The following is a 17,043-nucleotide window of genomic DNA, read 5'->3' as shown; positions in this document are numbered from 1 at the left end:
GGACAACAGCCATGCAGACCAATTTGATGCAGTGTGTGAGGTATGGTCTGAGCACTCATACGCCTATTTCCCAATGACAACCTCTGGATATGACGCTGAGTATGTGCACCCAACTTCTTTGGTCGACCATGTCTGGTATGGTCCTGGCCACCGTGCTGCAGCTCAGTTTCAGGGTCTTGGCAATCTTCTTATATGTAGAGCAACAATTCTTTTTTTCAGATCTTCAGAGAGTTCTTTCCCATGAGGTGCCATGTTAAACTTCCAGTGACCAGTCTGAGAGAGTGAGAGCGATAACAAATTTAACACACCTGCAACCCATTTACACCTGAGACCTTGTAACACTAACAAGTCACATGACACCTGGGAAGGGAAATGGCTAATTGGGCCCAATTTGGACATTTTCACTTAGGGGTGTACTCACTTTTGTTGCCAAAAGACATTAGACATTAATGGCTGTGTGTTGAGTTATTTTGAGGGGATAGCAAATTTACACTGTTATACAAACTGTACACACACTACTTTACATTGTAGCAAAGTGTTCTTCAGTGTTGTCACATGAAAAGATAATAAAATGTTTACAAAAATGTGAGGGGTGTACTCACTTTTGTGAGATACTGTAAGTGGTAGAAATATAGAATGAGTAAGAATGAAAATGGTGAGAGTGAGAGATTTCTTTTCCCCATCAATCCGTAGGGAAATACATTCTATTTAAAATCCACTAGATGGCTGTGTTGAGATGTATAAATATAAGCTATAGACAAGCAGAGCCGCCATTTGCCATGTGGCGGTTATAGCAGTTTTCATTTTGAACACTTTTTTTTTCATTTATACCACCCTGATGAAGCTCTTTTTCAGAGTGAAACATGTAGGGTATTTTGTTTTTTCTTATTGAGTTTTGATGCACTATCACATTTAGATATGGTATTTTGGTTGGTGGGGAGGGGTTTTATTTCTAAATTGTTCTCGTATCTCCTAGTTACTAGTGGCCAGGAGTCAGTATTTTATTTGCAGTCAGGATGCTTTTTAAGTCTAGGAAGAATGGAAGTAATAGAATGAAGTTGGGAGCATAGAGTAGGGTGATTGCTATCAGGTGATTAGAACCCTTATGCTTCCTTTTTGTACTTCCTTCATTTGTTTACTGCAGTATAGACAGAGCCACTAAGAGGAGAATGGAAAATTGAGGTAGAGAGGTATCTCTCAGTTTACACCTTCCTATAAGTAAAAAAACACACATCAAACAAATCTACTTTAATAAAGTCCTAAACATTTTTAGGTGTCGTCCCTAGGTTTCTTGGTGCGTGGGCAGGCACACCCTGTGAGAGTTAATTCATTAATACCAATAGGAGGGACTTTTTTGTTATAAGAAGCCATTGTTGCTATTTAGAATAAAAAGATGATCATTGCATTTTTATGTCGCATGATATTTGTACAAAATTTTGTAAAACATGTAAAAAAAAAATCACTCAGGGGAAAATGTTTTAGCACCCTTGCATGCATTATGAAAAATCGCTACAATGTTTGTAATATGTGTGATGTGTCCGTGTCTATCCATTCCCTTTTATAGGGTAAACTTTCCTTAACATTCTTTTCTAAAAGAAAAAGCCTTCAGAAAATTCAACTGGAGAAGGTACAGAATATATGACCACTAAAGAAAAAAGCCAAACGCTATAGGATAAGAACAAAGCCCTCTGATAAAAGGGGTGATGTTGTTATCACGAATATCGCAGTCCCGCTATAAGTCGCTGATTGCCACCATTACTAGTAAAAAAAATTAAAATAAATAAAAATTCCATAAATATATCCCATAGTTTGTAGACGCTATAACTTTGCACCAATCAATAGACGCTTACTGAGATCCTTTTACCAAAAATATGTAGCAGAAAACATATTGACCTAAACTGATGAAGAAATTAAATTTTTTATTTTTTTTTATCGGATATGTTTTATAGCAGAAAGTATAAAATATTGTGTTTTTTTTTTCAAAATTGTTGGTCTTTTATAGCGCAAAAAAGAAAAACCGCACAGGTGATCAGATACCACCAAAAAAAAGCTCTATTTGTGGGAAAAAAAAGAACATACATTTTATTTGGGTACATTGTCGCATGTCCGCGCATCTCTCAGTTAAAATAATGCGGTGCCGTATCACAAAAAATGGCCTGGTCATGAAAAGGGTAAATCTTCCGTAGCTGAAGTGGTTATTAACCACTTCACCCGGGTGGGCATCATATGACGTACTGGGCTTTCATTGGTTATATCAGGATGATACCGCTTCCCATGGGGGCACTCGTGCGTGCTTGCTCCTGAGCCCCCTTGCTCTGTCCATTGACACAGACAGCGGGAATTGGTCCTGCCCCTCGCTCCCTCATCACTGGCTGTGATTGACAGCAGCAGGGGCCAATGGCTCCTGATGCCCCAGCAAAGCCAGTGAGACCTGGAAGTGAGGGGAGAGAAGAGCTGAAGACTTGCACAGCGCTGGATAGAATGAGGGCTCAGGTAAGTGAAAGGGTGCTGAGGGGCCAAAACTGATGCCTAAACATTTTTTAGTTAAGAATTGAAGCACATATTACACACACACTAAAGGTATTATTTAGGACTTTTGCACAAATGTTGAGACATTCACACAGCATTTTTTTAAAATAGACATGTAAAATTATTTTTAGCGCACACAAAAACAATATAATCTTCAAACTCCCCATTAAATATAAAATATAACACTGTGCTAATAAACAACAAATATATCTAGCATTCAAGGTGGGAAATGGTGACAAACTATGATGGGTATGGGTAAAGCCAATTGTCACATGTATAGATACGTTTATGGCTGCCATTGGGTCAAGGCGAAAATCACCAGGGTATGTAAACTTTTGATCAGGGTCATTTGGGTAGTTTCTATTGTCATTATGATTTAAAACGAGTAAACACAGTTGATTGATAATAAATGGCTTCACCCAAACACTAACAATGAGTGAAAGAAAAGTTTTTGTGTTATCATTCATATTCTCTGAAAAATGGCCAAGAAATCATAGATTCTGCCAGGATATGTAAACTTGTTAGCACAACTGTGTGTGTGTGTGTGTGTGTGTGTGTATGTATATGTGTAAGGCTGGCCGGAGGCTAGCCTGTATTTGTGGGAGGAGTCTGAGAGGACTATTTAATCCTCCTCCTTGGTCAGGGCCGGTGTTGTCGGCATTTCTGGGTTCAGAAGGGGGTGGGGCTGACACTTCACTTCCGGGTCCTTGCTGTGCACGGTCTGCTGATATTATGGTGGAGGTGCCTCTCTCGGTGCTCACACTGTGCTCCACTGGGGAGTCTGCCTGCCCACCCACCTTGTTACCCCTGGGCACATCCCACAACATCCCGCCCGCTTCTCCCGGTGTTCCCGCCGGGGGGGTGATCGGCCACCCTCCCGCCGACTCCTCTCCCCATGCACATCCAGCTCCATGGGGGGCCGTCCGCCTGGTCCCCCCCTGGGGCAGTTTGATCGGCCAACCGCCTGCCATCTCCTCTCTCCCCATGCACATCTTGCTCCATGTGGGAACCGCCCGCCCGCTTCTCCGGGTGTTCACGCGGGGGGGTGATCAGCCAGCCGCCCGCCTGCTCCTCTCCTAATGTGGCTCCACGAGGGGGCCGCCCACCCATTTCTCCCGGTGCTCACACGGGGGTTGGGCGGCCACCCCCCCGCCTGCTCCTCTCACCCCAAAATTGGTATCGCTGCAGCACAGCCACAGAGGACATCAGACCTACACACAGCAGTCATGGCAACGGCCAGACGTGAGGTGACGGGTCTGTTGTGGCTTGCAGTAGATGTACCATGCTGGATTGTTTATCATTTATTATTATCAATTTTCATTGTGGTTTTTAGTAGCATGTCATTCTCAAGCTTACATATAGTCAGTCATTGTCAGCAGGGCTTGACTTGGCAAGACGGGGAGGATGTAAACCACATACATTGCTGCTTTTACTTGGTTATTTTGTTTCTCTGGTCAGTGTTTCTATAATAGCGTTTCTGCCCCAGGAGTTCTGCCATAGCGTTTTTTCAGTCATAGCGTTTTTCTGCCCCAGCGTTTCTGTCATAGCATTCTGCCCCTGCATTTCTGTCATAGCGTTCTGCCCCGGCATTTCTGTCATACGTTCTGCCCCGGCATTTCTGTCATAGCGTTCTGCCCGGCATTTCTGTCTCGGCGTTCAGTCTCAGCATTTCTGTTGTGGCGTTTCTGCCCCAGGATTTTTGTCATAGCGTTCTGCCCCAGTTTTCCTGTCATAGCGTTCTGCCCCAACTTTTCTGTCATAGCGTTCTGCCCTAGCATTTCTGTCATAGCATTTTTGCCCCAGGGTTTCTGTCATAGCGATTTCTGCCCCAGCATTTCTGTCTTAGCGTTCTGCCTCAGCATTTCTGTCTTAGCATTCTGCCCCAGGGTTTCTGTCATAGCGTTTCTGCCCCAGGGTTTCTGTCATAGCGTTTCTGCCCCAGTTCTGTCATAGCATTTCTGCCCCCGGGTTTCTGTCATAACGTTTTTCTGCATCAGGGTTTCTGTCATAGCGTTTTTCTGCCCCTGCATTTCTGTCATAGCGTTCAGCCCCTGCATTTCTGTCGTAGAGTTCGGCCCCAGAATTTTTGTCGTAGCGTTCGGCCCCAGCATTTCTGTCGTAGCATTGAGCCCCAGCATTTCTGTCGTAGCGTTTGGCCCCAGCATTCCTGTCATAGTGTTCTGCCTCAGCTTTTCTGTCACAGCGTTTTGCCCCAGCATTTCTGTCACAGCATTCTACCCCAGCATTTCTGTCATAGCGTTCTGCCCCAGCATTTCTGTCACAGCGTTCTGCCCCAGCATTTCTGTCACAGCGTTCTGCCCCAGCATTCCTGTCACAGCGTTCTGCCCCAGCATTTTTGTCACAGCGTTCTGCCCCAGCATTTCTGTCATAGCGTTTCTGTACCAGGGTTTTTTCATAGCGTTTTCTGCCCCATGATTTCTGTCATAGGGTTTCTGGACCAGGATTTCTGTCATAGCGTTTCTGCCTCAGGATTTCTGTCATGGCATCTCTGCCCCAGGATTTCTGTCATAGTGTTTCTGCCCCAGGATTTCTGTCATAGCGTTTCTGCCCCAGGATTTCTGTCATGGCATCTCTGCCTCAGGATTTCTGTCATGGAGTTTTTCTGTCATAGTGTTCTGCCCCAGCATTTCTGTCTCGGGGTTCAGTCTGAGCATTTCTTTCATAGCGCTTCTGCCCCAGGTTTTCTGTCATTGCATTTCTGCCTCAGCATTCTGTCTTTGCGTTTCTGCCCCAGGATTTCTGTCATTGCATTTCTGCTTCAGCGTTTAAGTCTCAGCGTTTCTGTCATAGCGTTTCTGCCCCAGGATTTCTGTCATTTCGTTTCTGCCTCAGAGTTCAGTTTCAGCATTTCTGTCATAGCGTTTCTGTCATAGCGTTGCTGTCCTTGCATTTCTGCCCCAGGATTTCTGTCATGGCATTTCTGCCTCAGCGTTTCTGCCCCAGGATTTCTGTCATTGCATTTCTGCTTCAGCGTCTAAGTCTCAGCGTTTCCGTCATAGCGTTTCTGCCCCAGGATTTCTGTCATTTCGTTTCTGCCCCAGCATTCAGTTTTAGCATTTCTGTCATAGTGTTTCTGTCATAACGTTGCTGTCCATGCGTTTAATGCCCCAGGACTTCTGTCATAGCGTTCTGCCTCAGCATTCAGTCTCAGCATTTCTGTCATAGCGTTTTTCTGTCATAGTGTTACTGTCCTTGCGTTTCTGCCCCAGGATTTCTGTCATAGCGTTTCTGCCTCAGCGTTCAGTCTCAGCATTCCTCTCATAGCGTTTCAGGCTCTGTGTTTCAGCCTTCACTGTTTCTCAGAGGGGCGTTGTTGTTCAGTCATGGCATATACTCCAGTAGCTGTTTTCATCTTCATTGGTTGTCATGTCTCATTGTATCTTTGTTCATGTTTGTACCTGGATCAGTTAGCTAGGGCTCACATGTCAGGATCTGTCATGTCTACAGATCCATATGGGCTGAGGTTTAATTTGTTAATGATTGTTGACCACAATCTTCTCGCCCGTATACCATACATCATACGATGCATGTTCATTCACCACACTTGTACGACTACCCACCATGGCCTGTGGGTACACTAGCCCTGAGTTTTCAGCTTAATTACCTGTCTGCACTGCAGGTTACTCGTGCTCACTAGGGATGAGACGAACACCCCCCGGTTCGGTTCGCACCAGAACCTGCGAACGGACCGAAAATTCGCACGAACGTTAGAACCCCATTGACGTCTATGGGACTCGAACGTTCGAAATCAAGAGTGCTCATTTTAAAGGCTAATTTTCAAGGTATTGTCCTAAAAAGGGTTTGGGGATCCAGGTCCTGCCCCAGGGGACATGTATTAATGCAAAAAAAACTTTTAAAAACGGACGTTTTTTCGGGAGCAGTGATTTTAATGATGTTAAAAGTAAAAAAAAAAAAAAAAAAGTGAAATATTCCTTTAAATATTATACCTGGGGGGTGTCTATGGGATGCCTGTAAAGTGGCGCGTGTTTCCCGTGCTTAGAACAGTCCCTGCACAAAATGTAATTTTTAAAGGAAAAAAAGTCATTTAAAACTGCTTGCGGGTTTAATGTAATGTCGGGTCCTGGCAATATGGATGAAAATCAGTGAGACAAATGGCATGGGTACCCCCCAGTCCATTACCAGGCCCTTTGGGTCTTGTATGGATATTAAGGGGAACCCCGCACCCAAATTAAAAAAAGGAAAGGTGTGGGGCCACCAGGCCCTATATACTCTGAACAGCAGTATACAGGCGGTGCAAACAAGACAGGGACTGTAGGTTTGTTGCTAAGTAGAATCTGTTTGTAATTTTGAACGGGTACATTTTTAATGTGTTTAGCTCCAGTCAAAAAATCTTTTTTAAGCTTTTTGGAAAACATAGGGAAGGATTATCAGCCCTGTGACATTTGTTTTGCTGTCTGTGCTCCTCTTCAGAAGATTTCACCTCACTTTTTGTCCCAATGACAAATGTTTTTTGAAAATTTGTGTTTTTTTTTGTGAAACAAGGATTGGGGATAAAGCATCAGTGGAAAGGAGAAATGTTTTTCCCATATTAACTCTTACAGGAGAAAATTTCCCTTCCTAGGGGTAGATTTCATCTCACTTCCTGTTGTCTCCTTCTGTTTGCAAGTAGGAGTCATTTGTAAGTTGGATGTTTGAAAGTAGGGGCCTGCCCTATATACTCAGCAGAAATTTGGGCCTTAGATGTTGTTGTGGCCACAACACTGTAAGCCCTCACAGGGCCCTGCTGTGAAATATTAGATCAAGAATTGTAGTTACATGCCCCTGTTGAACAGGGGCAGAAAAATTGGGCCTTTGGTGGTGGTGCTGGTGACACAACACTGTAAGTCCTCACTCGCTCTTGATGGGCGCAGAAATGGGTGTGGGGAAAAAGAACAAGCTCCCTGACCCTGTCCTGGTGCCATAGTCGCACAGGTACTCATTGATGGCCCTCTGCTGTGTGTGCAGCTGCTGCAGCATGGCCAATATTGAGTTCCACCTGGTGGGCATGTCACAGATTAGGCAGTTGTTGGGAAGGTTAAACTCCTTTTGGAGGTCCGCCAGCCGAGCACTGGCATTATATGACCGGCGGAAATGCACACAGACTTTCCTGGCCTGCCTCAGGACATCCTGTAAGCCCGGGTACCTGCCCAAGAACCGCTGCACCACCAAGTTAAGGATGTGAGCCAAACAGGGCACATGGGTCATTTGTCCCTGTCGGAGGGCAGAGAGGAGGTTGGTGCCATTGTCGCAAACCACCATTCCTGCCTTAAGTTGGCATGGCGTCAACCACCTCTGAACCTGCCCCTGCAGAGCTGACAGAACCTAAGCCCCAGTGTGGCTCCTGTCCCCCAAGCACACCAGCTCAAGCACCGCATGGCATCTTTTGGCCTGCGTACATGCGTAGCCCCTTGAAAGCCTACGGAGCACCGCTGGTTCCGAGGACAAAGCACAGGAAGAGGCCATGGAGGAAGAAAAAGAGGAGGGGATGGAGGAGAGAGGTGTGTCACAATCATTAGTAGTGGCATTTTGAAAGCGTGGTGGCGGAACAACCTCCACAATACTGCACCTTGTCCTGCATCCTTCCCAGCTGCCAGCAGAGTCACCCAATGCACCGTGAAACTTAGGTAACATCCCTGTCCATGCCTGCTGGACCATGAGTAATTTGCACCTTACCGCTGACCGCCCTGTCCAGCGAGGCATGGACATTGCCTTCCACATGCCGGTAGAGAGCCGGAATCGCCTTCCGTGAGAAAAAGTGGCATTTGGGTACCTGCCACTGAGGAACCACATATTCCACAAACTCACGGAAGGGGGCAGAGTCTACCAACTGAAAAGGCAGCAGTTGAAGTGCTAGCAATTTTGCCAAGCTAGCATTCAACCGCTGGGCATGTGGATGGCTGGGAGCGAACTTCTTTTGGCGGTGCAGCAGCTGGGGCAGGGAAATTTGCCTGGTACAATCTGACGTCGGTGTACCAAAAGCAGATTGCCCACAAGTACTTGGCTGTGACACACCTAATTCTACACCTTCATTCCTCTCAGTGCAGGTCTCAGAGAGGACTGAAGGTATAGTGGGGTTGGAGATCTCAGCTGATGAGGAGCAAGGAGAGGTCCTCTTTGTTCTTTGGTGTGGGTCTTTTAGATACGCTTGCCAACGAACAGCATGGCAGGTCAACATATGTCTGGTCAAGCATGTGGTGCCCAAGCGGGAGATGTTTTGGCCACGCGAGATACGCTTGAGACATATGTTGCAAGTAGCAGCAGTGCGATCTGATGCACTCGTCTCAAAAAAGGCCCACACCAAAGAACTTTTTGAATAATGCGCAGAGACTGCAGCGCCCTGCACATGCGGAGCTTTGGGGTGTGATGCAGTCAGTCTGTTGCCCTTAGGCTGGCCCCTGAAGGGCATCCTGCCTCATTGGTGATGTGCCTCCTCCTCCTCCTCTCTCCTATCAGGCACCCATGTTGATTCAGTGACCTCATCATCCCCTCCCTCCTCATCAGTGGAGCAAACCTGGCAGTATGCTGCAGCAGGGGGAGCATGACTGCCAGATTGCTATCCTTCTTGGGCACCCCCTCTGTCCGTGCTCACGTTACTGCCTTCATCTAGCTCAGTATCATCATCAGAGCCTTCTAAACGCTGGGCATCCTCCTGGAGCACGTACCCAACACTGTGGTCAAACAGTTCGAGGGACTCCTCAGCAGGACATGGTGGGGCTAGGGAAGGAGTCACTGATGACACTGAGCCGAGGGAAGAGGCCACTGCTTTTCTAGACAAAGTACCCTGAGCATGGGTGAGAGAGGATGAGGAGGATGAGGACGGCTTGGTCATCCACTCGACCAAGTCTTCCGCATGTTGCGGCTCATCGCGGCCAGCTGCCGAAAAAAAGGCCAAGCGTGTCCCACGGCCACGTGCTGATGAGGATGCACCATCTCCACTACCAGCACTGTTGCCTCTAGACACAGAGCCTGCTTGCCCTCTTTTATTGGCTTGTGACTGTCTGCCTCTCCTTGTTGGCCTTCCAGACGGCCTGTAGCTGCACTAAGCTGGGATATATATATAATTAACTGCCTGCCTGTAGTATGAGAACATCACCAACCTTCTACAGGTAGCTTTAGCTGAACACTGTGCAGAGCTCGCAAAAAACTAACTTGTAGCTTATTTAGCTGCCTGCCATTTTTGTAGGATCAGGAAAACACCACCAACCTTCTACAGGTAGCTTTAGGTGAACACTGTGCAGAGCTCGCCAAAAAATAACTTGTAGCTTATTTAGCTGCCTGCGGTAGTAATAGGATCAGGAAAACACCACCAACCTTCTACAGGTAGCTTTAGCTGAAAACTGTGCAGAGCTCGCACTACACTAACTTGTAGCTTATTTAGCTGCCTGCGGTAGTAATGGGATGAGGAAAACACCACCAACCTTCTACAGGTAGCTTTAGGTGAACACTGTGCAGAGCTCACCAAAAAATAACTTGTAGCTTATTTAGCTGCCTGCGGTAGTGATAGGATCAGGAAAACACCACCAACCTTCTACAGGTAGCTTTAGGTGAACACTGTGCAGAGCTCGCACTACACAAACTTGTAGCTTATTTAGCTGCCTGCGGTAGTGATAGGATCAGGAAAACACCACCAACCTTCTACAGGTAGCTTTAGGTGAACACTGTGCAGAGCGCGCACTACACTAACTTGTAGCTTATTTAGCTGCCTGCGGTAGTGATAGGATCAGGAAAACACCACCAACCTTCTACAGGTAGCTTTAGGTGAACACTGTGCAGAGCTCGCCAAAAAATAACTTGTAGCTTATTTAGCTGCCTGCGGTAGTAATAGGATCAGGAAAACACCACCAACCTTCTACAGGTAGCTTTAGCTGAAAACTGCAGAGCTCGCACTACACTAACTTGTAGCTTATTTAGCTGCCTGTGGTAGTAATAGGATGAGGAAAACACCACCAACCTTCTACAGGTAGCTTTAGGTGAACACTGTGCAGAGCTCACCAAAAAATAACTTGTAGCTTATTTAGCTGCCTGCGGTAGTGATAGGATCAGGAAAACACCACCAACCTTCTACAGGTAGCTTTAGGTGAACACTGTGCAGAGCTCGCACTACACTAACTTGTAGCTTATTTAGCTGCCTGCGGTAGTGATAGGATCAGGAAAACACCACCAACCTTCTACAGGTAGCTTTAGGTGAACACTGTGCAGAGCTCACACTACACTAACTTTTAGCTTTTTTAGCTGCCTGCGGTAGTGATAGGATCAGGAAAACACCACCAACCTTCTACAGGTAGCTTTAGGTGAACACTGTGCAGAGCTCGCCAAAAAATAACTTGTAGCTTATTTAGTTGCCTGCAGTAGTGATAGGATCAGGAAAACACCACCAACCTTCTACAGGTAGCTTTAGCTGAACACTGTGCAGAGCTCGCACTACACTAACTTGTAGCTTATTTAGCTGCCTGCGGTAGTGATAGGATCAGGAAAACACCACCAACCTTCTACAGGTAGCTTTAGGTGAACACTGTGCAGAGCTCGCCAAAAAATAACTTGTAGCTTATTTAGCTGCCTGCGGTAGTGATAGGATCAGGAAAACACCACCAACCTTCTACAGGTAGCTTTAGCTGAACACTGTGCAGAACTCGCACTACACTAACTTGTAGCTTATTTAGCTGCCTGCGGTAGTGATAGGATCAGGAAAACACCACCGACCTTCTACAGGTAGCTTTAGGTGAACACTGTGCAGAGCTCGCACTACACTAACTTGTAGCTTATTTAGCTGCCTGCGGTAGTGATAGGATCAGGAAAACACCACCAACCTTCTACAGGTAGCTTTAGGTGAACACTGTGCAGAGCTTGCCAAAAAATAACTTGTAGCTTATTTAGCTGCCTGCGATAGTGATAGGATCAGGAAAACACCACCAACCTTTTACGGGTAGCTTTAGCTGAACACTGTGAAGAGCTCGCAAAAAAAATAACTTGTAGATTTAGCTGAACACTGTGAGGAGGACGCACTACACTAACTTGTAGCTTTAGCTGAACACTGTGCAGAGGTCGCACTGCACTAACTTGTAGTTTTAGCTGAACACTGTGAGGAGGACGCACTACACTAACTTGTAGCTTTAGCTGAACACTGTGCAGAGGTCTCACTACACTAACTTGTAGGTTTAGCTGAACACTGTGCAGAGGTCGCACTACACTAACTTGTAGTTTTAGCTGAACACTGTGAGGAGGACGCAATACACTAACTTGTAGCTTTAGCTGAACACTGTGCAGAGGTCTCATTACATTAACTTGTAGTTTTAGCTGAACACTGGGAGGAGGACGCACTACACTAACTTGTAGCTTTAGCTGAACACTGTGCAGAGGTCTCACTACACTAACTTGTAGTTTTAGCTGAACACTGTGAGGAGGACGCACTACACTAACTTGTAGCTTTAGCTGAACACTGTGCAGAGGTCGCACTACAATAACTTGTAGTTTTAGCTGAACACTGTGAGGAGGACGCACTACCCTAACTTGTAGCTTTAGCTGAACACTGTGCAGAGGTCACACTAAACTAACTTGTAGCTTTAGCTGAACACTGTGTGGAGGACGCACTACCCTAACTTGTAGCTTTAGCTGAACACTGTGCACTACACTAACTTGTAGTTTTAGCTGAACACTGTGCAGAGGTCTCACTACACTAACTTGTAGTTTTAGCTGAACACTGTGAGGAGGACGCACTACACTAACTTCTAGCTTTAGCTGAACACTGTGCAGAGGTCGCACTACAATAACTTGTAGTTTTAGTTGAACACTGTGAGGAGGACGCACTACCCTAACTTGTAGCTTTAGCTGAACACTGTGCAGAGGTCACACTAAACTAACTTGTAGCTTTAGCTGAACACTGTGTGGAGGACGCACTACCCTAACTTGTAGCTTTAGCTGAACACTGTGCACTACACTAACTTGTAGTTTTAGCTGAACACTGTGCAGAGGTCTCACTACACTAACTTGTAGTTTTAGCTGAACACTGTGAGGAGGACGCACTACACTAACTTCTAGCTTTAGCTGAACACTGTGCAGAGGTCGCACTACAATAACTTGTAGTTTTAGTTGAACACTGTGAGGAGGATGCACTACACTAACTTGTAGCTTTAGCTGAACACTGTGCAGAGGTCACATTAAACTAACTTGTAGCTTTAGCTGAACATTGTGAGGAGGACGCACTACCCTAACTTGTAGCTTTAGCTGAACACTGTGCACTACACTAACTTGCAGTTTTAGCTGAACACTATGCAGAGGTTACTAACTTGTAGCTTTAACTGAACACTGTGAGGAGGACGCACTACACTAACTGTAAATAGTCTAGCTGCCTGACTGTGGTACTAATAGGATCAAAAGAACACCAGCAATTTTCTTCAGGTAGCTGTAAATACTGTAACAAGACAAGCCTGCCTGTCAGTAGGAAGATAACAGGAACGGATCTAGCTAAACTGAATACAGTATATATATATATATATATATATATATATATATATATATATATATATATATACACAACACCTGGGATGCATATATGTACCCAATACACTGTAAGTGCAGCTAACTCACTGACTGTCCTGCCTAATCTAGCTAACTCAAATGAAATGACACTGTCTCTGTCTCTCAACGTCGGAACACACTACTCTCTCTCTACCGACGGCGCTGTGATTGGCCAAGCATGCGGGTCATAGTGCATGCTTGGCCAATCATCAGCCAGCAATGCACTGCGATGCCGCAGTGAATTAAGGGGCGTGACGCACCACACGAATTTGGCGCGAACGGCCCATATCGTTCGCAATTCGACGAACGATCAAACAGTCGATGTTCGAGTCGCTCATGTTCTCACACTTCTCGCACTCACACACAGGTAGGCACAGAGGGGCGTTGTTGTTCTCATGTCTGGTTGTCTGTCATTCTCTAGTTTGTGTTCTCAGGTTGGGCTGTATTGGCATCCATCGTCCCCTTGACGGTCCTTAAGTGGTAGGTTTGGGCAAACGTCGTCATGATTCTGGATTCCACTCTCGGCTCTGATCTCTTGTCTAGGATGTTGCCTGGAGAACTGCTCAAGGACGTCAGTCCAGTCATCTTTCCCGATCCCCAGCATGTTTCAGGTAGGGAAGGCTTCAGTCACTTTGGGTGTGACTGTATCATGCCATGGGACCTATTTCCCCGGCATGGAGTCTGGCCCAACTTCCTCTGTTTAGGGTTCAGACTCGGTCGTCAGGTCACGATTGAATCAGGTGGGACCAGTGTTCTGAGTCTGGCATGGTTTCTCCATGTTTGACAATGCTTAGTGCCATAGCGCATGGGCCTTATCCGCCCCGCATCACATCCATCAGGTATCCAGCATTTTGCACTCGTGCAAGTTGTCCTTTTGCACTCACCCTCTCACTCCCCCATACCAAGTATGGGTAGGCCAGGGGTTGGGGGCTTTTCACTGAGCTACTTCACTGAGCTACTTCACTGGTGTGTTTTCGATCTTCTCGGCCATCATTTTGCAGGGGCTCCTTGGGCCAACCCTTACTCCCTTTCCCCCACGTATTCTCTCAGTCACAAGCAGTTCATTCTCATGTTTGGGTTCTCTCGGGCATCAGGCTCAATCCAATCTTTCACAGGACGTTCAGTTGAGTTCTGGGTAGCTTCGCAGATTCTATAGGGGTTCCTTATCATCACCAAGTCAGGAGTCGGTGGGTTTCTCCTGTCACAGCGGACACTCACCAGATACATACTGTTGCCATCCTGGCACACGCTACTCCACTTGATGGATTGTTACCTTCCCTTCTTCACCTAAATTTGTGTCTTTTTGCCCTCTTTTCAGGCATACTGACAAGTGTAAGGCTGGCCGGAGGCTAGCCTGTATTTGTGGGAGAAGTCTTAGAGGACTATTTAATCCTCCTCCTCGGTCAGGGAAGGTGTTGTCGGCATTTCTGGGTTCCCACCCACCCGTTTCCCCCAGCCTTCATACATACTCATAGTACTTTTTCTTTCTTTTCTTTTCTTACATTCAGGGTATGCCCTCTTTTCAGGCATACTGACCAGCCAAGCCATGGTACACCTCAGGCCTTGGTTCTTAGGAGTTTCGTATCTCCCACTTGAAGACTCTGACTACAAATATATATATATATATATATATATATATACACACACCATACTGTCAAAAGTATTGGGACACATGCCTTTACATAAACTTTAATTGCATCCCAGTCTTAGTCTGTAGGGTTGAATTATCCGTTGGCCCACCCTTTGCAGCTATAACAGCTTCAACTCTTCTAGGAAAGCTGTCTACATGGTTTAGGAGTGTGTCTATGGGAATGTTTGACCATTCTTCCAGAAGCGCATTTGTGAGGTCAGGCACTGATGTTGGATGAGAAAGCCTGGCTCACTCTAATTCATCCCATAGGTGTTCTATTGAGCTGAGGTCAGGAATCTGTGCAGGCCAGTCAAGTTCCTTTACCGCAAACTCGCTCATCCATGTCTTTATGAAACTTGCTTTGTGCACTGGTGCGCAGTCACGTTGGAACAGGAAGGGGCCATCTCCAAACTGTTCCCACAAAGTTAGGAGCATGAAATTGTCCAAAATGTCTTAGTATGCTAACACCTTAAGCTTTCCCTTCACTGGACCCCAGATCAGCTATTAATAGGGCTTTGTCCATTGCAAATTAAACACCTCGGGCTAATTTGCTAATGGACAAACCCAGTAACTACAGTAGAGGGAATAGTTCAGAAAAATCCCATTTTGTTCCAACATTTTCCACTCTGTACATTGCTAAATTTAAAATTAAGAAAATAGTCACCAAATATCTGCTGGTGTTGTCTAACGATCATATCTATTCTCAAATTTTAAAGAAAGGCATACGTACGGTATCAAGGAAAGCACCCTCTCTAGGTGGACTTTGGTCCCTAGCCTTTACATTAGAAAAAAACAAACTGTTCATTGGCTACAGTTTAAGGGAACATACAGATGCGGTGGTTGGTCTTGCACATATTGCCCCTTCATTAAAGGGGGTGACACTGTTACATCTACTTCAACAGGCAAATCATATAAAATACAGTCCTTCATCAACTGTAATATGCGTTACATAGTCTATGTCATCACGTGTACCATTTGCTCTATTTAATATGTTGGCAGGACCACTCGCAGACTGAAGGATCGCCTTTACGATCACCTCTATGACATAGAGAAGGAACATGCCACTAACATTGCTCGCCATTGGAATGATATTCATCCTAAGGATACATCCAGCCTGACCATTCAAGGCATTGAAAAAATTGTTAAGCCTCCTAGAGGTGGGGACAAATTTGGCATATTGTGCAAACAAGAGGTTCGGTGGATTTTTAATCTAAACACTAGACGTCCCACTGGCCTCAATTTTGAATGGGACGTGTCCCATTTTTATCAATAGATACGTACTGTGTTATGCCCATGTGTATCCCCAATTCAATCCAAACAACACATTGATTGATTTATGTCAGTATTGACTCCCACAATATTTCACATACATGCGTGTCTATCTTGATACCTTAGCCTAAATTTATTCTATGGTGTGCGGCCGTCCAGGATCTTTTTCTTCCCTTCACTTGAACTAGGGGGCCAAGCCCAACCCCTGAAAAACAACCCCATACCATAATCCCCCATCCACCAAATGAGTCCTTACCTCAACCTGATAGAACACCTTTGGGATTAGAGCGGAGACTGCGAGCCAGGTCTTCTCGTCCATATCAGTGCTTGACCTCACAAATGCGCTTCTGGAAGAATGGTCAAACATTCCCATAGTCACACTCCTAAACCTTGTGGACAGCCTTCCCAGAAGAGTTGAAGCTGTTATAGCTGCAAAGGGTGGCCCAACTCAATATTGAACCCTATGGACTAAGACTGGGATGCCATTAAAGTTCATGTGCGTGTAAAGTCAGGAGTCCCAATACTTTTGACAATATAGTGTATAGATCGATAGACAGATAAATAGATATCAGAGGCTTCCTTTAAGTTTCGGATGGAGTGTGAATTCAAAAACTGTTCATACCTATCAATGAAAAGTCATCATTAGGTACAGTATGAGATTGCAGACTCAGAGGGAAGGCATCCATGTTGAAGTTAAATGTTAATTTTACATTTTACTCTTTGTGTCAAACATAATACATTCTTGGTGGTAATTATTATGTAATTAATGTATTATAGATTTCAGGATTGTATTATTTCCAGTAAAAATTGTATGGGAGAAGACAAAGCAGAAGATGAAGAAGTTCCCTCCTCTTCAGAAGATGAAATTAAGCCTTCTACTATTTCCTGGCTGATTAAACCTGAGAGTAAAATTCGGAAGTTATGGTAGGAGAAATCTATGAGTGATCAGGAAATGTGACATCTTGTGAATGCTCTTCTCTTTGTGTGTTTCCTTATAGCTTTGGGTGTCTTCCATCCTCACTGATGTAGAAGTTTCCATCAATCCAGGAGAAAGTCTGTACTGATTGTGCTATAGGTGC

General features: G+C 45.4%; 1 protein-coding gene across 5 annotated transcripts in view; it reads left to right on the top strand.

Moving 5' to 3' along the window:
• The window catches only part of LOC141139168 (NACHT, LRR and PYD domains-containing protein 3-like), a 55,300-nt gene that overhangs the window by 29,144 nt on the left and 9,113 nt on the right, over positions 1-17,043 (top strand). For all 5 annotated transcript variants that reach the window (XM_073625062.1, XM_073625061.1, XM_073625063.1 and 2 more), the window contains one exon: positions 16,742-16,888. In XM_073625062.1, coding sequence (XP_073481163.1) covers positions 16,742-16,888 — 147 coding nt within the window. The remainder of the gene's footprint in view (positions 1-16,741; positions 16,889-17,043) is intronic.

Source organism: Aquarana catesbeiana, linkage group LG04 (assembly GCF_042186555.1).
Source record: "Aquarana catesbeiana isolate 2022-GZ linkage group LG04, ASM4218655v1, whole genome shotgun sequence".
Classification (NCBI taxonomy): Eukaryota; Metazoa; Chordata; class Amphibia; order Anura; family Ranidae; genus Aquarana; species Aquarana catesbeiana.
Note: the sequence above shows the minus strand (reverse complement) of the source record. Positions and strands in the feature narration are given on the sequence as shown.